The 21545-nt window shown below is 47.0% G+C and overlaps 2 protein-coding genes across 5 annotated transcripts in view; both read right to left on the minus strand.

Annotated features, from left to right (window-relative positions):
• Positions 1-793: 793 nt before the first annotated feature.
• grik1a (glutamate receptor, ionotropic, kainate 1a) lies at positions 794-10329 on the minus strand. Its single transcript, XM_086131225.1, has 18 exons — positions 9765-10329; positions 9099-9266; positions 8407-8664; positions 8038-8219; positions 7810-7863; positions 7382-7552; positions 7032-7175; positions 6578-6685; positions 6450-6494; positions 5584-5697; positions 5310-5513; positions 4989-5212; positions 4800-4918; positions 3953-4170; positions 3331-3556; positions 2500-2750; positions 2235-2386; positions 794-1871 (listed from the first exon to the last, which is right to left on the minus strand). Exons 1-17 carry the CDS (start codon positions 9838-9840, stop codon positions 2261-2263), a joined length of 2688 nt encoding a protein of 895 aa, XP_085987351.1. The 5' UTR covers positions 9841-10329; the 3' UTR covers positions 794-1871; positions 2235-2260.
• A 417-nt stretch (positions 10330-10746) lies between these two features.
• LOC147194087 (rho guanine nucleotide exchange factor TIAM1-like) overlaps positions 10747-21545 on the minus strand; it is a 33543-nt gene continuing 22744 nt past the window's right edge. For 2 of the 4 annotated variants that reach the window (XM_086131221.1, XM_086131222.1), the window contains exons 18-29: positions 20970-21076; positions 16759-16971; positions 16618-16686; positions 16413-16538; positions 15992-16100; positions 15726-15905; positions 15336-15551; positions 14610-14668; positions 14397-14508; positions 14162-14249; positions 13839-14014; positions 10747-13692 (exon numbers count right to left, since the gene is read on the minus strand). In XM_086131221.1, the coding sequence (XP_085987347.1) occupies positions 13241-13692; positions 13839-14014; positions 14162-14249; positions 14397-14508; positions 14610-14668; positions 15336-15551; positions 15726-15905; positions 15992-16100; positions 16413-16538; positions 16618-16686; positions 16759-16971; positions 20970-21076 (1907 nt within the window). In that variant the 3' untranslated portion in view covers positions 10747-13240. Of the gene's footprint in view, positions 13693-13838; positions 14015-14161; positions 14298-14396; positions 14509-14609; positions 14669-15335; positions 15552-15725; positions 15906-15991; positions 16101-16412; positions 16539-16617; positions 16687-16758; positions 16972-20969; positions 21077-21545 lie in introns of those variants that run through there. The other 2 variants (XM_086131223.1, XM_086131224.1) reach the window with 2 other exon arrangements.

Genomic DNA, 21545 nt, shown 5'->3' on the forward strand with positions numbered 1-21545 from the left:
CGGACCCTTCACAATAAAATGTCTCAGATGACATGACCTGACCCCCCCCCCCGCTGCTCATACGGGCCTCTCATAACTAAAATAGCAAAGACGGCGGAAGGAGGGCAATACATCAAGACGTACTTAAGAGCACACTCCAGGTCACTTGATAAGGTACACTGACCAATGACACCCAATACAATATTGCGTCATGAGGCAGAGTTGACCATTTCACTCCATGCCAGTAGGTGGCAGTAAGGGCCATTTCAATGCATCTGATGGATCACGACCCCATTTAGCCCCAACGAAAGTGGACTGGAAGGGTAGAAAAAAAAGACTAAATACAACTGTTTACAAAAACTGGGGAATTGTATTCTCGCTGGCGGTGGGTAACCGTGTCATTGTAAAGTTTGTAATGTGGTTTTGTGTCTCTTATCTTTCTCTAAGTATATAAAAATTGATGATTAAGTCTGCCCAGCAACATGTGACAGCAGAGCTCGGGGAAAATAATATAATCCATTTTCTGATATATTTTTTTTAACTTTAATATTTAAATTGTTTAAAATGAACAATTACCAACTACAACACTATGGCACAGCGCACGTTTCATGTATGTGATGTTTTATTTTGTGGTCTACCATTTGAATATGAAATTACAATATTTCTATTATGGTTCTAATAAATTGTCCTCAAAACAAGTGACTGCAGAAACTTGGGCAGTAAATAATCAGTTGTTGTGAAATTTAGATGATGACAGACTAATAGTAACGATGAACCATTTTATGCCGCATGTGTGTTTCACAACAGAAGGCACTATAGTTTAGTCGTATTTTATTGTCCTATTTCCGTCTGTATGTCAGCATCTGGTGTCTCTCATAAAAAGAGACAAAAACTCCTTGGCAGGGCTAATAAACATCTTGTTGCGGGTGGTTGATCTTTAAGAGCTTTTCCCAACACCAGCGCCTCATCTGGACGGCGCCGACTGTTTAGTACCGCAAAAAGCTTTTTGACGCGGCGCGTCGAGGAGCCCAAGATAGCCGGCGTGTCATTCAGGTGAGGTCATCGTGCTGCGCTCAGACGTGCTGAATGCCAAGGTCAGCGGCGTAATCCCTGCCCTCATTCATAACGGATTAGACCCTGACAGGAGGGGGAGGGGGGTAAAAAATAAATACCCCAGGGGTTCTGATGGAGGACAGCCGCCCGCCGTGACGGTGCGGCGGGGGAGATTACAGGCCCAGCAATTACGCTCAATCCCGGGATTAATCTGCATGGCATACATAAAAAAAAGTCATTACATGAAGAGATTAAGAATGGTCCGAGGAATGAACACTAACCTGTATCAGGGCCTGTCAGAGGAGATAATTCAAGACTACCTCTCATACATATCGAATTTTTTTTTCGCATCCACAGGTGACATAGTCTAGTAAAACCCTCTCATAAGAACGACTGAAATGCTCTTTCATAAGTGTACTACCTTTGCTGCTGTGGGATCCTGCTCAGATGGAAAACAAACTCAAACAGAAGCACTATATATATATATATACTTGCTTGCACACACACACACACACACGGAACGTATTTTTGGAAGTTAAGTGTATTGGTCACCGATGTCATGGATGATCAGGTGACTTTAAATTGTCCCAATTACAGCTAAACTGCATTCGCTGGAAAAGTTAAGGACTATCACCACCACTGAAACAAATGGTGGAAAAGAAAAATACAAGAGGAAAAGCGGCACAATTGACAGGAAAATGGATACCAAAAAAAACGGACAAAAAGAATTCTTTTTTTTTTTTTTTTTTTGGAGTCTCAAGAGTTCTCCATGTCAGGCTGACACGAGGCAACACTGCAGGCGGGGAGCCATTTTGTCCATCAAGGCCCAGAAAGACACACTGAAAGACACAAGGACATTTGAGTCAATACAACTTGTGTCCTTCCTTTGTACGCAAACTCATGAAGAGGATGGCGGCAAAGTCTGACAACTCGCCCTAAAGCACAAGAACTATGCCAAGAGGTGAGGAAACAACAGGAATCCGGAAAAGATGATTTTTGAGGGACAATTTGGCCCCCCAGAACAGTTTCACTCAGCAACATGAACATTTAGGCAGCAGGTCGATCATGAGGAGACCCCCCCAAAAAAAATTTTTTTTAAACTCTCCGGAAACCATGCCCGAAAAGACACAAGACGATGGCCAGTGCGATGGACAACGAATCAGATCCAAAGACGAGCACGTTTGCCACCAGCGATTACAAACCTCTTATTTACAACAAGTTGCCACAGTTACTCGGTGTCATCGCCGAGGAGCCTGCCGCTCTCCAGGTCGGTGGACAAGGACGTGCCCGAGGAAGAGGTGGAGCCGCGCCGTTGAAACTGGCGGGACTGCACGCCGTAAAAGAAACAGAAGGCCTGACGCGGTGACCGGTGGGGCAAAGACACAGAGACCAGACCGAGAAAATACGCCGTTAAACAAAAGGCTTTCCCGTCTGGGCCCCGCGAGAGGAGCGCCTCGCCCGGCTCACCTCCTCGATGTCGGCGTTGCGGCGGGCTTTGTAGATGAACTCGCCGATGGCCACGAAGACGGACAGGACCAGGCCGGCGGCGAGCACGATGAAGATGCCGCCGATGTTCTCCACGCCCAAGGCGTTGGCCTCCTTGTTGTCCTCCTCGGGGCAGCCGTTCCCTCGCCACCACTTCTCCTTCATCATGTGCAGCTTGCCCTCCTCCTGCAGCTGAAGGATGGCGATGGTCACCTTGTCTCGGTATGGAGAGCCTGCAGGAATGAAGCAAAAGAGAGAGAGAAAAAAAAAGGACACGTTTGAAGCCAATAAGAATCCATTTTGAGAGAGTAGATGCCATCCAACCTTTAAATAGGAAAGTAGCACAATTGGCTTTGTAGGTCGAGCAGGAGGATTGATTGGGATCATCATTTGTTGACTATTTACCGTGAAAGTATTCACAATTTTTAGAGACATTTTTCGCAATTATGCGGCAGGGATTGGTCATCGGGAAATAATGGAGGATTACCGTACGTGGTTCAAATTTGGGAAGCATTGTACAACATCTGTAGCTTGTCTTTGAATGAGGTCGGGATTTATGATTTATGATCCAATAACCATCTATATGTCTCAGTATAAATTTTGCAGGCACTCGGCCAAAATCTTTCAGTCATTGAATGGCGAAAATGAGCTTCAAGTGGCCATTTCAAACCAAAGATGGCCGACTTCCCAAGTCTTTTCAGGCATGGCTTCTGGAGACTTTTTGGTGGGTCTCCTCTTGATAGACGCGCATATCAAGTTTCACGTTTGCTAAGCACGACTGAATTTTCCAAAGGCTTCCTGTTGTTTCCTCACCGATGGGCGTTCCCACTCCGTATCCCTTGGAGTCGATGAGTCCTCCGATTTGCGTCAGGTTGCAGTTCCTCTGGCTGATGTACTCGATGCTGGTGGACTCCATCAGCATGGCGTAGTCGGTGGTGAGGACGCGCGTGATGCCCTCCCGGTTGTTCTTGACCAGCGCCGTGTTCTTCCTGCTGCTCATGAAGGCCCACATCTTCTCATAGGTGGAAATCTTGGATTTCTGTGGCACAGAAACGCATAAGCGCACGCGCTACCGTGTGTGTGTGTGTGTGTGTGTGCCAAGACAAAATGGGGCAGCTGTGCTCTAAATCTCATCCGGCTGATTCAATTTGTTCAAGTCGTCAACGCGGGCCGTGGCGTCTTATCCGGCTGCTTGTAATTCGTCAGGCTAAAGCCCAGCTCGAATCATTCGCGCTGGACCAGCGAGGACGGGAAGACGGAAAAAAAATATATCACATGACATCACCTGAACTCAACTAACTGTAGCTCCAGTTTAACTGGAGCTAAATGCTAATAAGTAACAAACTAAACCGAAATTAAATGCTTCTCACCCGAATCTATGACATTGCCCGCTTGCAAGATGTCAGAGTGTCACTGGTAAAAAAAATAAAGCAACCTTGAAGAAGGTCATGGTGGAGCCGTCCCTCACAGCGCCGTACTCGATCCTGGTCTGCTTGGCCAGGTCGTCGGCTGAGTCGATGGGCGCGTCCATGCGCTCCACGGTCAGGAAGGCGGCCAGGTTGGCCGTGTAGGAGGAGATGATGATCAGGGTGAAGAACCACCAGATGCCGCCCACGATGCGCGTGGACAACGCCTTGGGCATCAACTCAGAGCCTGAAACAACAAGATTACGACTACAACTACGACGCCTCACATCTAGACTATATGTGGTTGGTTAATCAATACCGGGGCAATATTAACCCCAATCTAAAGGCCACTAACCACAACCGAAAGATGAGTCCAAATCACCTCAACAGTACTAACGCCAACCTAAAGGCTACCAACCAATAACCGGTAGATTACCAACCATAATTTAAACAGTACTAACCCTAGCTTAAATCCTACTAGCTCTAACCTAAATGCTAATGACTACACCTATAGCGACTTTTTTATTTTTTACGACCAACCTAAACTTGACCGCTACGAATCCAAACCTAAATTAGACGAACCATAACTACAAGGCGACTAATCCGTACGAACAGTAAATGCTAGTACCGTAACCGGAAGGATAGTAACGCTACCCTACATGCTAAAACAAACCCAAATGCTACTAAGCTTCATAAAACGCTACTAACATAAATAAACGTAATCTATTTGCTACTAACCTGACAAACCACATGTCGGAACAGTACAAACTACTACTACTGCTACTAAGCGTACCTTAAACGCTGCTAACGCTAACCCAAATGCTACAAATTGGCTAGTTTCAACTCACGCCAACGTTACTTTTGCTCTTTGTTCACCTTGCCGCATGAGCGCGCCGACACCAAACCAGAAGCTGTTGAGCAAGGTGAAATTGTTCTGGATCAGCGTGGACGACGGGTTGCACGGATGGGGGTTGTACCACTCGTAGGGGGTAAACCTGACGTGAGAAGGACAAAAGCGGTGAGCGAAGCGCGGCACCAGCTCGTGTCAGGTGATGCGATAATTACCTGGCGATGACAAAGAGCACGCAGCTGACACCGGTGCAGGCCAGCAGGACGTACATCCAGATGTCGGGCGACAGCGGGTTGAGGAAGGAGAAAACGCCCGGGTTGGTGCCGTTGGGCTTGCGGTAGAGGATGCTGATGCCCAGCGTCATGAAGGGTTTGGAGAAGTCGATCACCTTCTCGCGCACGTACGTGATGGTCAGCGGAGCCACCGCCAGGTCGGCCACCTACGGAGGCAGCCGGGCTCGAATGGCTTTTTGTCTCGCAGTCGCGACATGCAGAGCCACCGCATTTATCACGTCAAAATCTCGGCCGCGCCCTCACGTGGTCGATGAGCTCTCGCACCATCCCGTTCCACTCGCCCTTGTCGTTCTGGGCTCCGTACTTGCCGTCGGCTACCAGCCGGACCTCGTAGGTGAAGCCCAGGATGTTGGAGAGCTCCTTGAGGAGGTCCAGGCAGTAACCCTCAAAGCGGTCGTTCCCGACCAGGTCCTTGTCGGGCTTCTTGTACATCACGTACGGGTTCTCCTGAAAAAGCAAACGTGTCACGTTTCGTCCTCTCCTCCTTGGCACTTCCATCCCCGTTCTTCTCCCTCACCAAAATGGTGGTGACAATCAGCGTCCTGTTGGCCAGCGAGTCGGTGACGTTGTTGCTGTTCAGTGTTGACTTCTCGATCAGGTTCATTCCTTTGATCGAGTTCCATGTGGCAATCTGGAGGGAAGAGATGCGGAATTCGTTTGGATCACTCACACTTGACTTGTTTATTGTATCGATGTTACGATAAATAACTGCCGAGACGAGCACAGAATATGCGGAAGATGGTATAAATTTGGGTGATGGTATTGATTCGAGCCTATCTTGATGCCGCTTGTTGATGATGTAATTGCGTGACGATGGCTTCAAGTAGATCTGACCACGAAGGGGCCGACCATACCTGTGTTTCCTTCAACATTTTTCTTTTTTAAAATGTACAGATTTTTTTTATTTATATTTTTTAGTCCGAGTTGTGTTTATTTTTATCGTGCTGGTTGGTAGTGTGAATAACTGGCGAGAGGAGTCAGCGCATTAATTCAATGCACATTGTGCGTATGCCATCCACATACGAGAATGTGAACGTATGCTCGGAGTAATACACACACACACACACACACAAACACAGAGGGGATCAAGCATATGACAGCTGGAGCCCGAGCCCCCGCCCCCTTCCCCCCCTCAGCTGCTAAAGAGCAAAGTCACTGATGCGATAAACGCCAAGTACGTTAAACAAGCACACTTGACATGTCATCAAGTCACACTTGACGCGCTAGATTATTCCACGCAAACAAAAGAGGTTCGCTTGTATCAGCTAGCGATTGCACAAATGTCAAAAGTATAAATGCCGCTTTGCGCCAAGAAACCCCCGCGGCAAAACAACGGCAGTTCGGAAGAGACTCTTTCACAAATCACGTCAAGTCAAAACAAACCTTGATCCACCTTTTGGTGAGGCGATTTACACCCTCCACGACACCCTGAGCAAACAAGGGTAAGTGGGAGTGAGCGTTACAGTGCTAACAAGGTGCAAGGCATCATGGGAGCAGGTGGACTCACTCACCCTGGTGCTGCCGTCCTCTTTTAGGCTGATGATGTCCAAGTCAAACTCCCGCCTCAAGCCGTCGCTCTTGTTGAGGACAATGTGGCCCGTCAGGCCATCCCACTGCGCCTACGACATGAAACACAAGAGTGGTTTACTTTTTTTTTTTAACACATGCATAAAAGTTAAAATAGTCCCTTAGTGGGTTAGTAACTTAGTGAACTATCTATCTATCTATCTATCTAGCTAAGTAGGTAGCTAGCGTGGAATGTTGCCAGTTAGCTTCCACGCTAGCTACATACTTTGTTGTCAGTTAGCTTGCTAAACAGTGTGTTCGTTGCGAAGGAGTTGGATTGCTAAATTAGTTAGTTAGTTGGTTAGTCAGGCAGTCAGTTAGTTGTTTCCACATGTCTAGTTGTTAAAAGTCTATCCAGTTGTCAAAGTGAGTGAAAATGTCTTCTCCCGAGTTCCGTACCTCCTTAAAGAGGTTCATGTATCGAGGTCCGAAGCGCCAGGGCTTGTGTCTGTGACACTGCAGAGAGCCGGCGGTCATCTGAGTAGCACGCTGAGACGCCACAGACACCAGGAACACGGCGTCGTACATCAGAGCTGCGTCAGTCTGTGACAGGAACATATGGAAACAGGGTTACAAATATTTAGTGATGAAATCATTACGCGCTGTCGATCAGCTACCATCACTCTACCTTTGCACTTATGCCGACTATTTACGGTATCTTTTCAACGACCAGCCTACCTATTAACTACCTGCCCACCTTCGTAACAAGGTCGAGCAGAGTGTGTTCAAGTCTAGTGTTATTTTATTACAGTCATGACGCCGTCCATGAGTCCACCATCTTGCTTGGGCCCCTGTAGCCTCTCCATGGCCCACTTGTCCAAGGTGGAGGCCACCCGGGGGTCGTCAATGTTGAGCAGCCTAAAGCCCGTCATGTTGACTCCGCTGTAACGGTACGGCTCCAGGTCCAAAGCAAACAAGTCCTACACCAAGCAGGAAGTAGCATTAGCATCAGTTAGCTAGTTCGTTATCTTGTTGGCTCCTTTGTTAGTTATCTAGATAGCTCAGGGACTGGAGAGTCAATCAGTTACTTAGCTTAGCTCCGTTGCAAGTGCAGTATTTTCTAGTTAGTTGCTTTTATTAGGTAGCTCAGTAGTTACTGAGTTTGCCTGCATGCATCTGGCCTTCTTCCATGCTTGTATGCAAATATTTTAAATCCATGCTCCATGCTGTCACTCACCAAAGTGGTGAAGAAGAAGTGGTAGTACTCTGTCATCATTCCCATGGATGAAAGCTATAACATTGCAACGAAAATAAAATATATTTTTTTTATACACACATATCATCATGGGTTTTCCCCCGTCATTACCCCAAAAATCCCACATGGTAGGTTAATTGAAGTGGTTGATATAAGCAGGTCGGAAAATGGGTGGAAGTACAGTACATATACAAAGTGTTATGAGGATACCTGTTTGAGTAGTTCCGAGGCCATGCTGTAGGAGCAGTCGAAGAGGATGAAGAACTCCTTGTCCTTCTTGAGCTCTTTGAGCAGCGGCCTGGCGTCCTGGTTGCCGGGCGTCAGCTGACGGATTTTCATCTTCAGGTTCAGCTTGGCGGGAGCCTTGATCAATTCCTGCATGCGCATCAGACCTAAAGAACAAACAAAAGCACTAACGGGGCGCCAGGTCGTTGTATGCACAATGGGGCAGTCCAGTCTCCGTTGATTTGTTAGTAAAATAATCAACTACATAGCTAGGTTGCAAAGTAGAATCCTAATTGTAAATTTTGGTCGACTGCATAATAGTTTGTGTTGCTAGCATAAAATGCCATGACGTACCGGTGCTGTCCTGGTAGACGACGGTGAGCTTCTTCCACTTGAAGAAAGTGACCACATCCAGCACAGCCCTGGCAACCGCTCTGTACTCGGGGTACAGGTTGATGAAAAAGGTGTCCCGGTTGTCCACCGATGGGTGCTTCCACCGCGTCTGGATGTGTGGAACCTCCAAAGCGTTGCAGATGGACTGAACGGCGCTGACGGAAGAGCTGTGGGACGGACCGAATACGGCCACCACGCCCAGGGACAGTTGGTCGCACACTAGACAAAGGGACAAGTTAGTTAGATAACTAGGGAGATGTTTAGTTGCCATCATGAGCCAAAGAAAAATGGATGGCGTGAATGGCACAGTCGAAGTCACAATAACAATAATTTCCACTCATTGTGTATTGTTAGTTGATTAGCCAGCCAGCAACATGTCCAAGATGCTTGCTAGTCAGTAAGCCTTCTAAGTAGGTCGTTAGCAAGCTAAATAATGAGCTGGCTTGCATTGTAGTTAAATAGCCTAGTAGGTAGTTAGTTAGATAGTTTGTGAGTTTGTTAGTCAGTTGGACAGTAGGCTATGGAGAGGTTAGTGAGCAATCAGATCTGCACAGTACTGTATTAGTTAATACATGATCTTTCAACTTCAGGGGTGACTGAAAGTAAAAATCAATCAAATGTGAGAATCAAACAATACAGAATGCGGTCGTGACCTCTGCGCGAGGCTTCAAAGCCGTCTTTGGGGTTGATGCGTTGAATGTCGTAGGTGAGCGTGACGTTGGGCATCAGGGTCTTGTTCCTGTTGATGTTGTTGACGGCAAACTTGAACGCCAACTCGTCCAAACTGACCAGCTCACGCTCGCGCGTCTCCAGGATGCCGCCTGGTATCAGGAACGAGAGCATCCGAACTTGACCAAAAACGAAGTAGCATACAATAATAATCCCCTTTGCTGACATGAAGAACCATATGAAATGTGCGTATTCAATAAATTAGTCGAGGCACAATACAATAAGACATCACGAGACGTGCTCATTGTGCTTTATCAAACATACTCATTACATATTTTAAATTAAAACAAAACAATTTTCTTACCGTTCTGAGAAAAAACGTGATGGACTTGAGATACGTACTGTACTTAGAATGAAACAGTACCAATATTTAGCAGTTACAACCAAAAATGCAGCCCTACAAAGAAAATGTTGCGATACTACATTTTCTACATGTATTAATTTTCACAATAAAGTAGTGAAGGCCGCGCAGTTTCGAAAGCTAAATGACAATGTGCGTCTAGAGCTCACCAATACGAAAGCTAAATGACAATGTGCGTCTAGAGCTCACCAATACGAAAGCTAAATGACAATGTGCGTCTAGAGCTCACCAATACGCAAAACCTGAGCCTCGACAAGCCACGTGTGGACCAACAGAACCGGAACCACAAAAACCAGCAGGTCCATCGTGTCCACGGTGACGGTGCCGTGCAGTCAGCATTTGGAACTCTCTCCAGGATCTTCTTCTCCTCCTCCGAGAATGATGATGCAGGTCACCTCCACCACCTTCACCATGTCAACTTGAAAACAACCAAAGAAGAAGCTGCGCAAATATAGTCCAAAGACCTAAATGTCTGACAGTCCAATTCCCGGCCCAACATAATCCTGACAAAGTCTTGAAAAGTCCACAAATTGGCGAAGAGTCAACAGACTCACACAGCGGCATCAGCGAGAGAAACTATGGCGAAACACACAAGTGAGCTACATCCGCAAAGCTCCTTCAAAACAAAACAAATTACGGAACCCTCAGTGACAACTGACAATATTTTAGTTTTAGTTTAAGGATGAACATAATTAACAAATGAAACATTGAGTGGCTTCTCCACAGACAATTATGACTCGATCAGAAACAATGGCATTTCAAATGTCGTGTGTACAAGACTGCATTTGTCTCGTCACTGAGGGTAGCAAGCAGTTAGGTAATATCCTGTGATCACAATTTGTGTGGTTTGCCTTCTGTTAGTGTTTGGGATTAATCAGATGCGCTAGAATAATCTTCAGGTTACATGCCAGATGTCAGATTATCTCTTTAGAAGCACAACTGGATCACCCACACATACTGTCTCACCGAGCGATAGAAGCGTGTCCATGGCAATTTATGTGGACGTACAAATTGTTCCCTGAACGACTCGGGTAAGAGGTGACAATAAAGGTGGAGGTGGTGGCGGCGGTACACATAACTGCCTAATGTGTACAATTTAGGTTTTTAAATGTTGTGTTCAAGTTAAAATAAAAACATTCCAATGTCTACCATATAGTAACACAAAAAATAAACTTCTGGCGAGAATACAGGGTACTTGCACACACAGAAAGTGTAAATGTATAAAGTTTATTGCTGTTGCCGTCATACAAAGGATCGCACTCCACGTGTCGTGTAGCAAAAAGTACAAAGATGAGACAAAAGGGGACACGCGTGATTGTGCCTCACAGTCCCAAAGTTCAACTGCTAGAAACTGCATCACAAATGTTTGTACAAAAAAAATAAAACAAGAAAAAAACTCCTACAAGCAAAAGCGGCTCATTGTTGACAACTGGAGTGTCATTTTGTTCTCGAGTGCAAACAAGCAGTGAAACAGTGGCGCCCGGTGGAAAACAGGAGACACTGCGCGGATGACTTTCAAGTAAACTCGGACCCTTGCTGAGGTCTGGAGGTGGGCGTGGCCCCAGATGACGTGAGTTATTACTGTTAAGATGAGCAATAGAGGGTGAGGCACTCGCGTTAAGTTTGCTCTCAACAACCGGTGGGTGAGGCAGGGGGATTCAGATAACGTCAAGTGACGCTAAACTCGCTTGCAAGTGTTGCTTAGCTAAGTTTAGCACTGTTGGTTTGATTTTGGTAGCCTTGCCACTGGTTTTGGTTCATTGGATCCAGCAAATCAATGACATTTTGGTGCACTTTTAGATTTTGGTGGGTGTCAAGTTCCTCTGTCAACTTGTTCATGACAATTTCAGACGGCGAGATCCACAAGCTAATGAAGTGAACAAAACAACTTGAAATTAATCTTTTAATCACTTCAGTTGCTCTTAGTTTTTATTTGGGCAGGTATCAATTGATCTCATTCCACTGCCACTGGCGAAAGAGTTTCTTTTATTTTGAGGAGTGTCACCTTCCTGCTTTCATTCCTTTGGCCTTGGCTCAAGAAGGCTCTCCGCCAGTAACTTTTCGCTAACAAAATGACTGCTCCGCTATTGCTTTTATTTGGTTAACCTGTCTTTCCTGACTTTGGTCGCTGATTTCGAGAGATTACCGATTTGGATATCATGTGACTGGCACAGCGCTGTTACTGCTTTTATTTTGTTAGGTTGTTCCTCCCTGTTGCTGTTGGCTGTGACCAGCAGCTTTTTGTAACAAAGCGCCTTTATTTGGATATTCCGAGGCTAGTTCAGCCGTTACCTCTTAAGTTTTCCACTTCCTGTTTTAAGTTTTATTGCCGCTGGCGTGAATACACTAATCGGACATATTAAGCAGCTTTTGTGTGAGCAAAATGATTTCAACTGGACGTCTAGTAGCATGTAAGGGTGCGCTAACACCATTAGAGCAAGACTGTTGTAAACAACGAGTGCTGAAAGGCAATAAAGTCGGTCCTAACTTTTTTTTTTTTTTTTTTTAAACAAACATATCGTATCAAAAGTGAGCATTCGGGTCTCATAAATACAAACATCCTGATCACTCACCGCAGGGAAAAGTGAACGGCACAAAACAAATGTCATAAAAATAGAGAGGTTCAAAGTTTTGTGTGGAAAATTAGACTTTAGGGGCCTAAAAATATGTTCTCTTGTTGCACTAAACACTAGCAGGATTCTTGCTGGCAAACTGCGGGTGTGGCTACTCTGGAAGCTTTGAATTTGGATCGCAGCTACCCGGGTCATCTTTGTATTGCTAAACCCAACCGGGTTGTTGCTGGCTAAGTATACCATGTCATCCTAAAAAAAAAAAGTTTTTGCTGTAACAGTGTGTTGTGGAAGTTTGAGGTGACAATCGGCTTCGATATCAGCCACTTTGGCCATCTTGTACTGCGAAAAAAACAATCGATAGGGTTCTTGCTGGGAAACGGTGGATTTGGAGCTATCCTTCAAAATAGGGTTCTTGCCGGAGTATTGGGAATTGTAACTGGCTGAGGGCTGGGAAACATTATCAAGTCAATTTTCTTGACAGGAATATGTCCTATGCAATCCCACTAGTCGAAACGCGTGATTTTGATTCATATTGTATGAGCAGCAAACATCACCTATTTTGATCCATCTCAGGGAAGCGGCCATTTTGTTTTGTGCTGGGTGTCGACTGAAAATGACAGCACATCGTCAAAGGGCTCAGGTAACGACCGTCATGGCTCGTCTGTTTTCTGGATTTGGTCACGTGACACTGGCAAGTTGAGCCCGTGATGTCATTTTCCGTCAACAGCAAGTGGCAGAACAAGGCAAAATGGCCGCCCCATGAGATAAGTGGGAAAAACAGGTTGCTTTTTCTGCCTCATTCATATTCGACAAAGAATATTAATCAGAATACCGTATTTTGACTAATGGGGAGGCATAGAAAACATTATTGGAAGCAAAAAAAATATATATATATATTTAAAATAAATACGGTTCCGACTTAAAACCAGAAGGGTTCTTGCTCCAACAGCATATTCTGTAGATTGGAGAATCACGGTGAAATTCAAAAATAGGATTCTTGCATCGAAGTGAAAACGGGGCTCATTGGTGTTCCTCACAGAGGGGAAAAGGTATCATTCGCACACTCGCGTGGACACAGGTGTACCTAATAAACAGGCCGGCGCGTCCAGTCGGTCGTGATCAGATGGAGGCATCAGAAGACGTCGCTGTTGCAGCCAAAGTCGTCCCTCCGCACCCACACGGCGTCACGCTCGGGCCCGCGCTGCGCCGCGCACGCCTTCAACACGCCGCGGATCTCCATGGCGTCCATCTTGGCGTCCAGTTCTGCGGTCTGCGTGGGCGCCCCCGCGCCTCGTCGCGACTTGCAGTACTCGTCGTCATCGCTCAAAATGTCCGTCTCCTTCACCTTGACGTCGTCCTCGTACGGTCGCAGGTCGAACTGCTGCTCCAGCCACAGCTCCGAGGGCACCGTCGAGTGCCGGGTTGGCGCCGACGGGGCCACGGGTTCCGTCGCAGCTGGGTCGGAGTTCCGCTGGTGGTTGTTGTTGTTGAAGACCGGGTCCGTGTCCAAGACCAGGTCTGTGTTGATGGTGAAGCGGTTTCGCAGCAACTTCCTGCGAGCTAGAGAGCGCGGTGGGGCCGAAGCTGAATACAGGGAGAGAGAAAGTTGATAGAGATGTTTTATTTTGGTACCTTGGTTGGTTTTATTTTTACTTTGCTACTTCCTGTTTCTGATCCATTGCCAATGGATTAACAGAATTTATGATTTTTCAACAAAGTGTCGGGATCACCTGCTCGGTTGACGGCGGGCCTGTGCGCCCCCTTGAGGGCGCAGAGCCGCTTGCCCCCAAAGGGGATGTACTGCTGGCTGAGGGGAAGCGATTCGGTCTTGAGCAGCTGCCTCCGCTGCTTCTCCCTGAGGATGGAGTGCACCGCCTTCAGCAGATCCTTCTTGCTCTCCGCAGAACTGAACACAAGAAAGGAAGACGGGACGGCGGATGTGCATTAAGGAGGTGTTCAAGACAGCTGGGAAAACCCGAGTACATCCGTTTCAATTCTATGAATAAAATTCAAGCAATTTCTTGCTGAAAACAGAAACAAAAAAGTAACAAACCTGCAGCACAACTGGAATGTTCTCTCGGGTCGCCCCTCGGATTCCGACCTGGTGTGAACTATTTCACACACGGTCGTGCCTTCAGAGTCTAGACAAACACACACACACACACAAGACAGATATGTAAACTGCTAACCTAAAAAAAAAAAGAAATCAGTTAATTATTGTTCATCTATATTCCCACTAATTGCTGGGCCATTAGCAGGCAAAACAATTTGGGGTTTGATGATGTAACCTGGCGCCGGCGTACTTGCGAGGGCGCGGACTTGCAGCGAGTGGGTGGCGATAACGTGACGGAAGCGGAAGTGATCGCGCTCGTCGTTCATGGATGCTCGGTGAGAGGCACTCTGAAGGGGGGGGGGGGGTGGAGGTAGTAAATTCATATGGTCACGGGAGGGCACTGGAGTTGACTTCATTTGGATATGAAAATGAACAAAAGCATCCTCACCAATTTCTTCCGGTGCTTGGATGAGTCTTTGTACACAAACACCACAGCGGTTTTGAACACTAAAGAGAGAAAAACTATTTTTTTAATGCCATCATGTCGAGCTAAATCCAATTCCACGGGGCCATCCCAGCACAATTCGCTTGGTGTGATGATGTAACAGTTGGAGTAGGAATTCTCTGAATCAAAGCCGAGCATGGTGCAAAACAATAAGAGGGCAATGAAGAGGATTCTGATAAAAATGTTGGTGCAGAGATCATATCGTGCATATATACAGAGTTCTGAATTCCGCCAGAAACCCAACAGCGTATTTCTGTAAACGTTCATGTTGGCAGAGGTCGATAATCCTTACTAGCCCATTCCTCCCTCAGTTTTTTTTCCATTTTCCTCAACTCAACTTTATTGAGAAAGGTGCATCCGAAGTGCGGTACATAAAGTCAATTGCAATGAACATAAATGACATTTTTAAATCGCAATGCTTTAGAACTTCAGTTAAATGATTTCTGAAGAATTTCAATTGACTTAAAAAAAGTTTGACACGACGGATTTCATTAAATTAGAAATGACAGCAGTTTAATTTAGGTAATTAAAATAGCTTGGGGAGTGGACCTGGAAGGGTGCCTTGCGGTACTCCACTCTTATCACATTCGACATCATCAATCAAATTGGAAGCACGTCCAGGTCAATCAAAGGTGTATTGTCGAAATACTGTGTTTTGCAGACGCTTACCAAAGGCGGCCAATTCCGGGTCTTTCTTGCTCTTCCCCAACGAGGCCGGAGGGTTGATCCAGACCACGCTGGAGTGCATCAGCAGATCCCCCATGGACAGGTCTCCCACCTCCTTCTGCTCGCTGATAAGCTGATCGAACACGGCGCCAAACTCCTCGTGCAGCTTCTGCATCTCATTGATGTGACTCGCCACCTTGTTCATCGCCTTCATGGCCACTGATGAAAAGAAAAAAGAAAAACACGCATGACTCCCTTCACCAAGGTCTAAACCAGAATGTTAAGACTCTCTGCCGGGGTCGGCAGCGGATCTCCTGTAAGCAAAGTCTAAAACAGAGAGTGGACTCATTTTAAACTAGCATTGTATGTCAAGTAGTGTGTGAGGAATCTCACTGTCCAGGTGGTAGTGCTCGTCGCTGTCGGGGTCGGTGAGGGAGAAGAGCTCCCTGAGGAGCAGTGGGTACTTGAGGACCCTCTGGATAGGCTTGATGAGGTACGACTCCAGCGTGGACGAGTGCTGCTGCTTGGGGTTGCGCTCGGACAGGAACGCCTTGAAGTCCGGGTCCGTTTTCGCTTGGACGAGACAACGCGACCGCCTTTCACGTTGACGTTCCAAAACGCCGAGAGCACTCGGGAGGGACGGAAAGGGCGCAACTCACCTTTGGCGAGCACCTTGGGCACCTTGGTGTGGCTGGCGCAGAAAGCGCTGTAGATCTTGAAGCGGTCGGCGTAGTAAAGGAACGAGCCGCCCAAGGAGAAGAGCACTTTCTGCCAAAAACAAACAAAACAACAACAAAAAAAATGCACGACTGTAAACTCATTCACTCCCAAAGACGTTTTTAAACGTCTTTTCAGACTTGGTCTAGAATTGGCTGGTACTGAATGAGTTGAATTGGGTTTAAACCAGGATGCATGACTCTCTTAAACAAGATCTAAACAAGGGTGGATGACTCCCTGAAGCCAAGTCGAACCCCAAATCCTTAGACAAGGTCTCAACCAGGGTGCGACCCCTTTAAATTAAGTCTAAACCAGTGTATGGCTCCCTTGGACAAGATCTAAACCATCCCTTTTTATCGCCACCTTGAACTGTTCCACTTTCTCCAGTCGGTCTAGATTGGGCACCAGTCTGATTCCGTCCTCCAGCGTCTTCAGAAACTCCACCTGGAAGTCCACCATCTCGCCCAGGTTGCCGAACAGAATGTCCAGCTGGGACAGACCAGGACGGACGTCAGACTTGGATCACGGTCCATTGATCCGGCGGTGCTTCAAAAGAAGACGATCTTACCTCATCCTGCGTGAGGAAGCTCTCCTTCTGCAGCGGCGTCAGGTAGCACTCGATGAGGCACCGCAAGTCCTGCACAGACGAGGAGAAGAGCTCAGACGGCGCGGCGAGAGGGAGGGCGGATGGGGATGGGTCGCCACCGACTTTGACGTAAGTCTTCTCCGTGTCCACCAGCTCGCTGATGACTTTGCGCAGCTTGTCGGCGTGCGAGAGCTGACGTTGAGCGCAGGACGGCGGCAGGGGTGACACCGGGCTGGGGGACGGGGACGACAGGGAAGACGAGGAGGACGAGGACGACGACGACATCGGGCACTCGGGAGCGTCGCGGTGGCGGAAGGAGGACGCCTGCTCCGTGTTCTGAGGGGAGAGCATGCGGAATAATGAACCGAATCGTAGCCAAGGCAAGAAAAACATGCACCCTTATCTAAAGGTGGAAACTAGATTAAAAACTCCCTTCAAGCGAATTCTAAGAATGTATGACTCCCATATACGGGATGGAAACCAGAGTGCATGACTCCCTTCAGGTTAGAAGTCATTAAAATGATCTCGAGCGACGTGTGTGAGCAGAGAGTAGACCGTCCAAAGCAGCGGATGGCTCCCTTTTGGTCTAAACTTGTGTATCCAGGCAAGACGCAATTAAGAATGACAAACAAAACTGCAGAGGCGGGAACAGACCCGTCTAAGCGCATTGCACGCCTCGTCGCTGGTTCGCACGCCGCTAAACGACAAAGCGCATTTTCCGCGGTGGCGTTCAAACCCGTGTGGTAGCGCTGTCGCATCTGGACGTGCACGCACGCACACACACACACACGTTCCTCGACTAAACCACAACAGTCAACCGAACAGACAAAACCAAGTCAAAGACACAAAACGATGTCAAAATCAGCATGTATAACATTAGCGAACAAGATTTAGAGCAGTGTCTGACTCCCTTAAAAAAAGGCCAAATTCCGTTTTTAAATTCTCGAACAAGGCTTGCGTATCATCCCCTTCAGGAGGTCAGGCATACGACACCCCAAAATAAGATAACTAGAGTGTATGACTTCCTTCACTAAACACGGCGTTCAGTGCATCCCGTAGGTGAGGTCAAAACCGGAGCGGATGTCTCCCTGAAGTCAGGTGTCGCCCTGCCCGAGTGACAGATGGAAGGTGGTGCGGAGATGTCGGCACGACACGGAAACGCCACTTCAGCGCCAACACTCATAAACAAGAGAGCTGCTGACCCCCCCACGCCGCCCCACCCCCGTTAGCGACATGCTGACGCATGCCCGGCTAACAATTCCGCATCATAATCAAAACCGAAATGCGCCGTCAGCACAAGCGCAGCGCGGCTCACCAGGCGTAAAACATCCCGGACTAACTTGGACGCCCACTTGGAGCCCACCCTGGTCCTCCTCTTGGACCTCCTGAAGACAGACATGCCGGTTGCTCGGATCACGGCTCCAGCATCCGTCCGCGGGGTGGGGGGTGGGGGGGAGCCGACAAACCCGCGCAAAGTCCAAAAGCCCTCAAGGGCGCCCGGCACCGGCGATGAGAAAAGTCGTCGCGCTGCGAAGTGCAGCAAGCAAGATGAGAAGAAGCAGAAGCGTCTCCGTGAGTTGAGAAACAAGAGGAGGAGGAGGCGGAAGGGAGGAGGGAAAGGAAGGAAGCGCGTATGCTCACTTGCTTATGTAAGCGCCACTGACAGCAACAACAAACCCGATGATGTCCTCTAGCTTGCAAAGTTAAATATCCTATTTAAAAAAAACAAACAGCCATTCCAGACTTGCATCAAAAATGACATTTTCCCTTGAACTTGTCACCCCACGCAGAGCTCCTCAAAGTTTCCCCGACGTCCGTTTTACTCATTCTTGCATAACCTCACGAACAATAAAAAGAATAATAAAATAGCAACAACAACTATCGTGCACGACGTCTGATGAATGTCGTCAAGTTACGCAATGACAAAGCAGTCCCATCGAAACTCCAACATCGAAAAAAAGAAAATAATTTCACACCTACATCAAAAATGGAACCTTTTCCCCTGAACCCGTCACTCTGCTTCTCCAGAAACATTCCCGGTGGTCCGTTGAGTCACTTTTGCGCAACCCTGCTAGAAAACTAACTGCAACAACTTTTCTTGGCGGAGGTTTTACTCTCTCTCAGGCTGCGTAATTTCATTCCAAAGTCGACACAACCTGCACAGACCACACCTGGTGCTGAACTTTACACACACACACAATCACACCGTTACGTAATGACTTTTATTCCACCTGACTGATGCACAACCGTGTGCGAGGGTCTCTTGTCACACCATTTTCGCAACGGGATCACCCGTTAAGAAAACCAACGTTGCGCCAAAATGCTGCAACTTCAGTCAAGTAAAAAGAGGTAAATACATCCAAGACGAGTCTCGACGCGAGTGTTACCTGATGCCCCAAGCAGGTCCAACGCATCTTTTCACAGCATGTCAAAGAGCCTGTGGCTATAGAGCGAGTGCGTTGAGCATGTGGGCGTGCGTGTGTGTGTGTGTGTGTGTGTGCAAGCAACGCGGTGAAGAGGGAGGAGCCGCGAGGCGAGCGCCAACCTGTCGCCGTCGTCACGCCCGCCAGCGAAAAGTGGGATAAACACAGATTAGTTACGCATAACATGTGCCAGTTCTTGGCTTGACGACTATGAAATTGTATCAACGTTTGATCAGAGCAAGTGTGCACTTGACAAAGAGATTTTTGAAAAAGTCACTTTGATCACATTTTAATTGACTTTTTTTTTCTTCTTCCCAGTGATTTAAAGCTACTTCAAAATACTGCATTCTTTAGTTTTTGGTAATATTGGTTGATTTTGAGTGTAGAATGGAAAAAAAAAATCTGAAAAAAATTCATTACAAAGACTATTTGGCAGTTTTCAGGACATAATTAGGGACACTTTTTTTTTAATCATAATTCAAGACTTCTCTTTAACACCACATATGACTACAGGTGGGTGACGCATATAAAAAAATTATTGCAATAATTTTTCAGCAATTATTTAGCCCTTTTAAAGTAATTGGAAGAATAACATTTCACATTAAGTCGGACCACGGTGGCTGTGCGATATTGTACCAAAATTTGGAATTTTTGAAAGAATTAATTTCTTTATTTTTCTTTTATTTATGAGTTTGTGGTATTTTTAAGACAATTTGAAAGGTGGCTATCGAGGATCAAAACGTGACTTAAGGATAATTAAAGCCATCGATTCCCGAAGAATCATTTAAAAGACGAGCAATTGTGCTGCAAAATTCATTGAGGACAGGACGCCCTCGGGTGGACAGAGTGTGACACTACAATCAAGAGGCATGATTGCACATATGTAATTTTTGCTAAGAGGTGAAAGGTCATCAAGAAACAAGCAATGTCTGTCAATCATGACAAACCCCACCCACTCTGACTTTTAAATTGCATTTTTCATTTCAAAAGCCTCCAGGTAAAAAAAAAAAAAAAAAAAAAATCTAGAAATGATAAGCAGACTGACTTTTTCTCCATTGGGAACGACGACAATCAGCACTATCATCATCTCCATGATTGCTGTTATCCCAAGTGACACCCCCCCCCCCCCACCGGCACCCCCCGTCTAACCGCCTCCTCTCTCCCTCTGGTTATCACATTTGTAGGCGGCGGTGACGCTTTTGTCTGAAATAATGAAGTTCGCCGTTGCCCCAGACACTCGTTTGCCTGCGCTAAATGACACAATGAAGCGACGACAGCGTCGGATAATTAAAAACGGTCTCGCCTTTGCCGCCGGGTGAGATGAGGTGAGACAAAGCAGGGACAGGAGAGAGAAAAATTGTGGGGTGGGGGCGGGGACATTTGCCAGGATTTTGTGTGTTTGTTGACAGACAGCTTTAGCATGCCAACACAACCTAAAGCGCAACATTTGCTTCATCCTCTCTTGTCTAACCTTTCCACACAAACCTTTCCACGCACGCACACAAAAAACATCCACGAAGAGCTGTCACCATGGTGACAGCGGGTACTGAGGTGACAGCAAAGAGGTATGCCGTTATTCTGCGAGCGACAATCATCACAATGCCGACATGCTGATGAGAGGCGACGGCCGCTTGATTACTAAATCATACGCTCGTCTCACACCTGTCCGTCAAAATTGCGCGCACGCACACACACAATTGCGACATGGAGTTTAGCTAGCCAGCAATCCCTGCAACCTGAAAATTCATCTTCCCTTCGCGATAGAGTGCCTCGTTGGTCGGTCCCGAGTGCACGAACTCGATAGCCAGCGTGTGGACCAGGGTTTCACGCGAGTGTCGCCGCCAGGTGTGGTTTTACACATCAGCAGACAAGCTCACATCATTTGCGGGAAAAGGGCTCCAAGCATGATACCTTCTGCGCGTAGATCTTCTCTTCTGGAGGGTCCTCGGGACTCTGCGGCACCCCTTCGCCCAAACTGTCATCCACAGTCAGGCCTGAGATGTCATCCAGGATGTCCTCTGTGGAGGACACACAAAAAGGTTGCGCAATGTGCTTGTGGCATTCTTTAAAAAAAAAAAAAAAAAAAAAAAAAAAGTTCGGGACAATGAAGGTCTTTATTTCCTACTTCTGATCTAACCGGATACCACCTTTGTCGTCATGGGTAAAATCACCTCCAGCTGGAGCGTTGACTCCCGTCTGTCCTGACATGTGACAGCACCTCATGAATATTCATGAGCTTCCCGCACGTTAATTATTCCATTAAAAATAAATAAAAATCTGTGTCCTTGTGCGTGAATGAAGAGGGCAGGTACCGAATTAGCATTAGCTGCCACGTCGCTTAACAAGAGGCCATCTGGAAGCCACATTCAGAAGGTCAGAAAAATTCAACACGCCACTTATACATCAATTCAAGGGCATGGCTTGAAGACAAAAACATCTCAAAATAGATCACAGTTTGGATCTTACCCTAAACCCCAACAATGGCCC

Source organism: Hippocampus guttulatus, chromosome 15 (assembly GCF_054856545.1).
Source record: "Hippocampus guttulatus isolate MCC_2025c chromosome 15, RoL_Hgut_1.0, whole genome shotgun sequence".
NCBI classification, from domain to species: Eukaryota; Metazoa; Chordata; class Actinopteri; order Syngnathiformes; family Syngnathidae; genus Hippocampus; species Hippocampus guttulatus.

Excerpts from the sequence above, each read along its gene's own strand:
- grik1a (XM_086131225.1), bottom strand. The coding sequence starts at position 9,840 with ATGGACCTGCTGGTTTTTGTGGTTCCGGTTCTGTTGGTCCACACGTGG. Across the intron at positions 8,665-9,098 it reads CTTTGAAGCCTCGCGCAGAG|TGTGCGACCAACTGTCCCTG; the intron begins GTCACGACCGCA and ends CCCTTTGTCTAG. Across the intron at positions 6,686-7,031 it reads ACATGAACCTCTTTAAGGAG|GCGCAGTGGGATGGCCTGAC; the intron begins GTACGGAACTCG and ends TTCATGTCGTAG.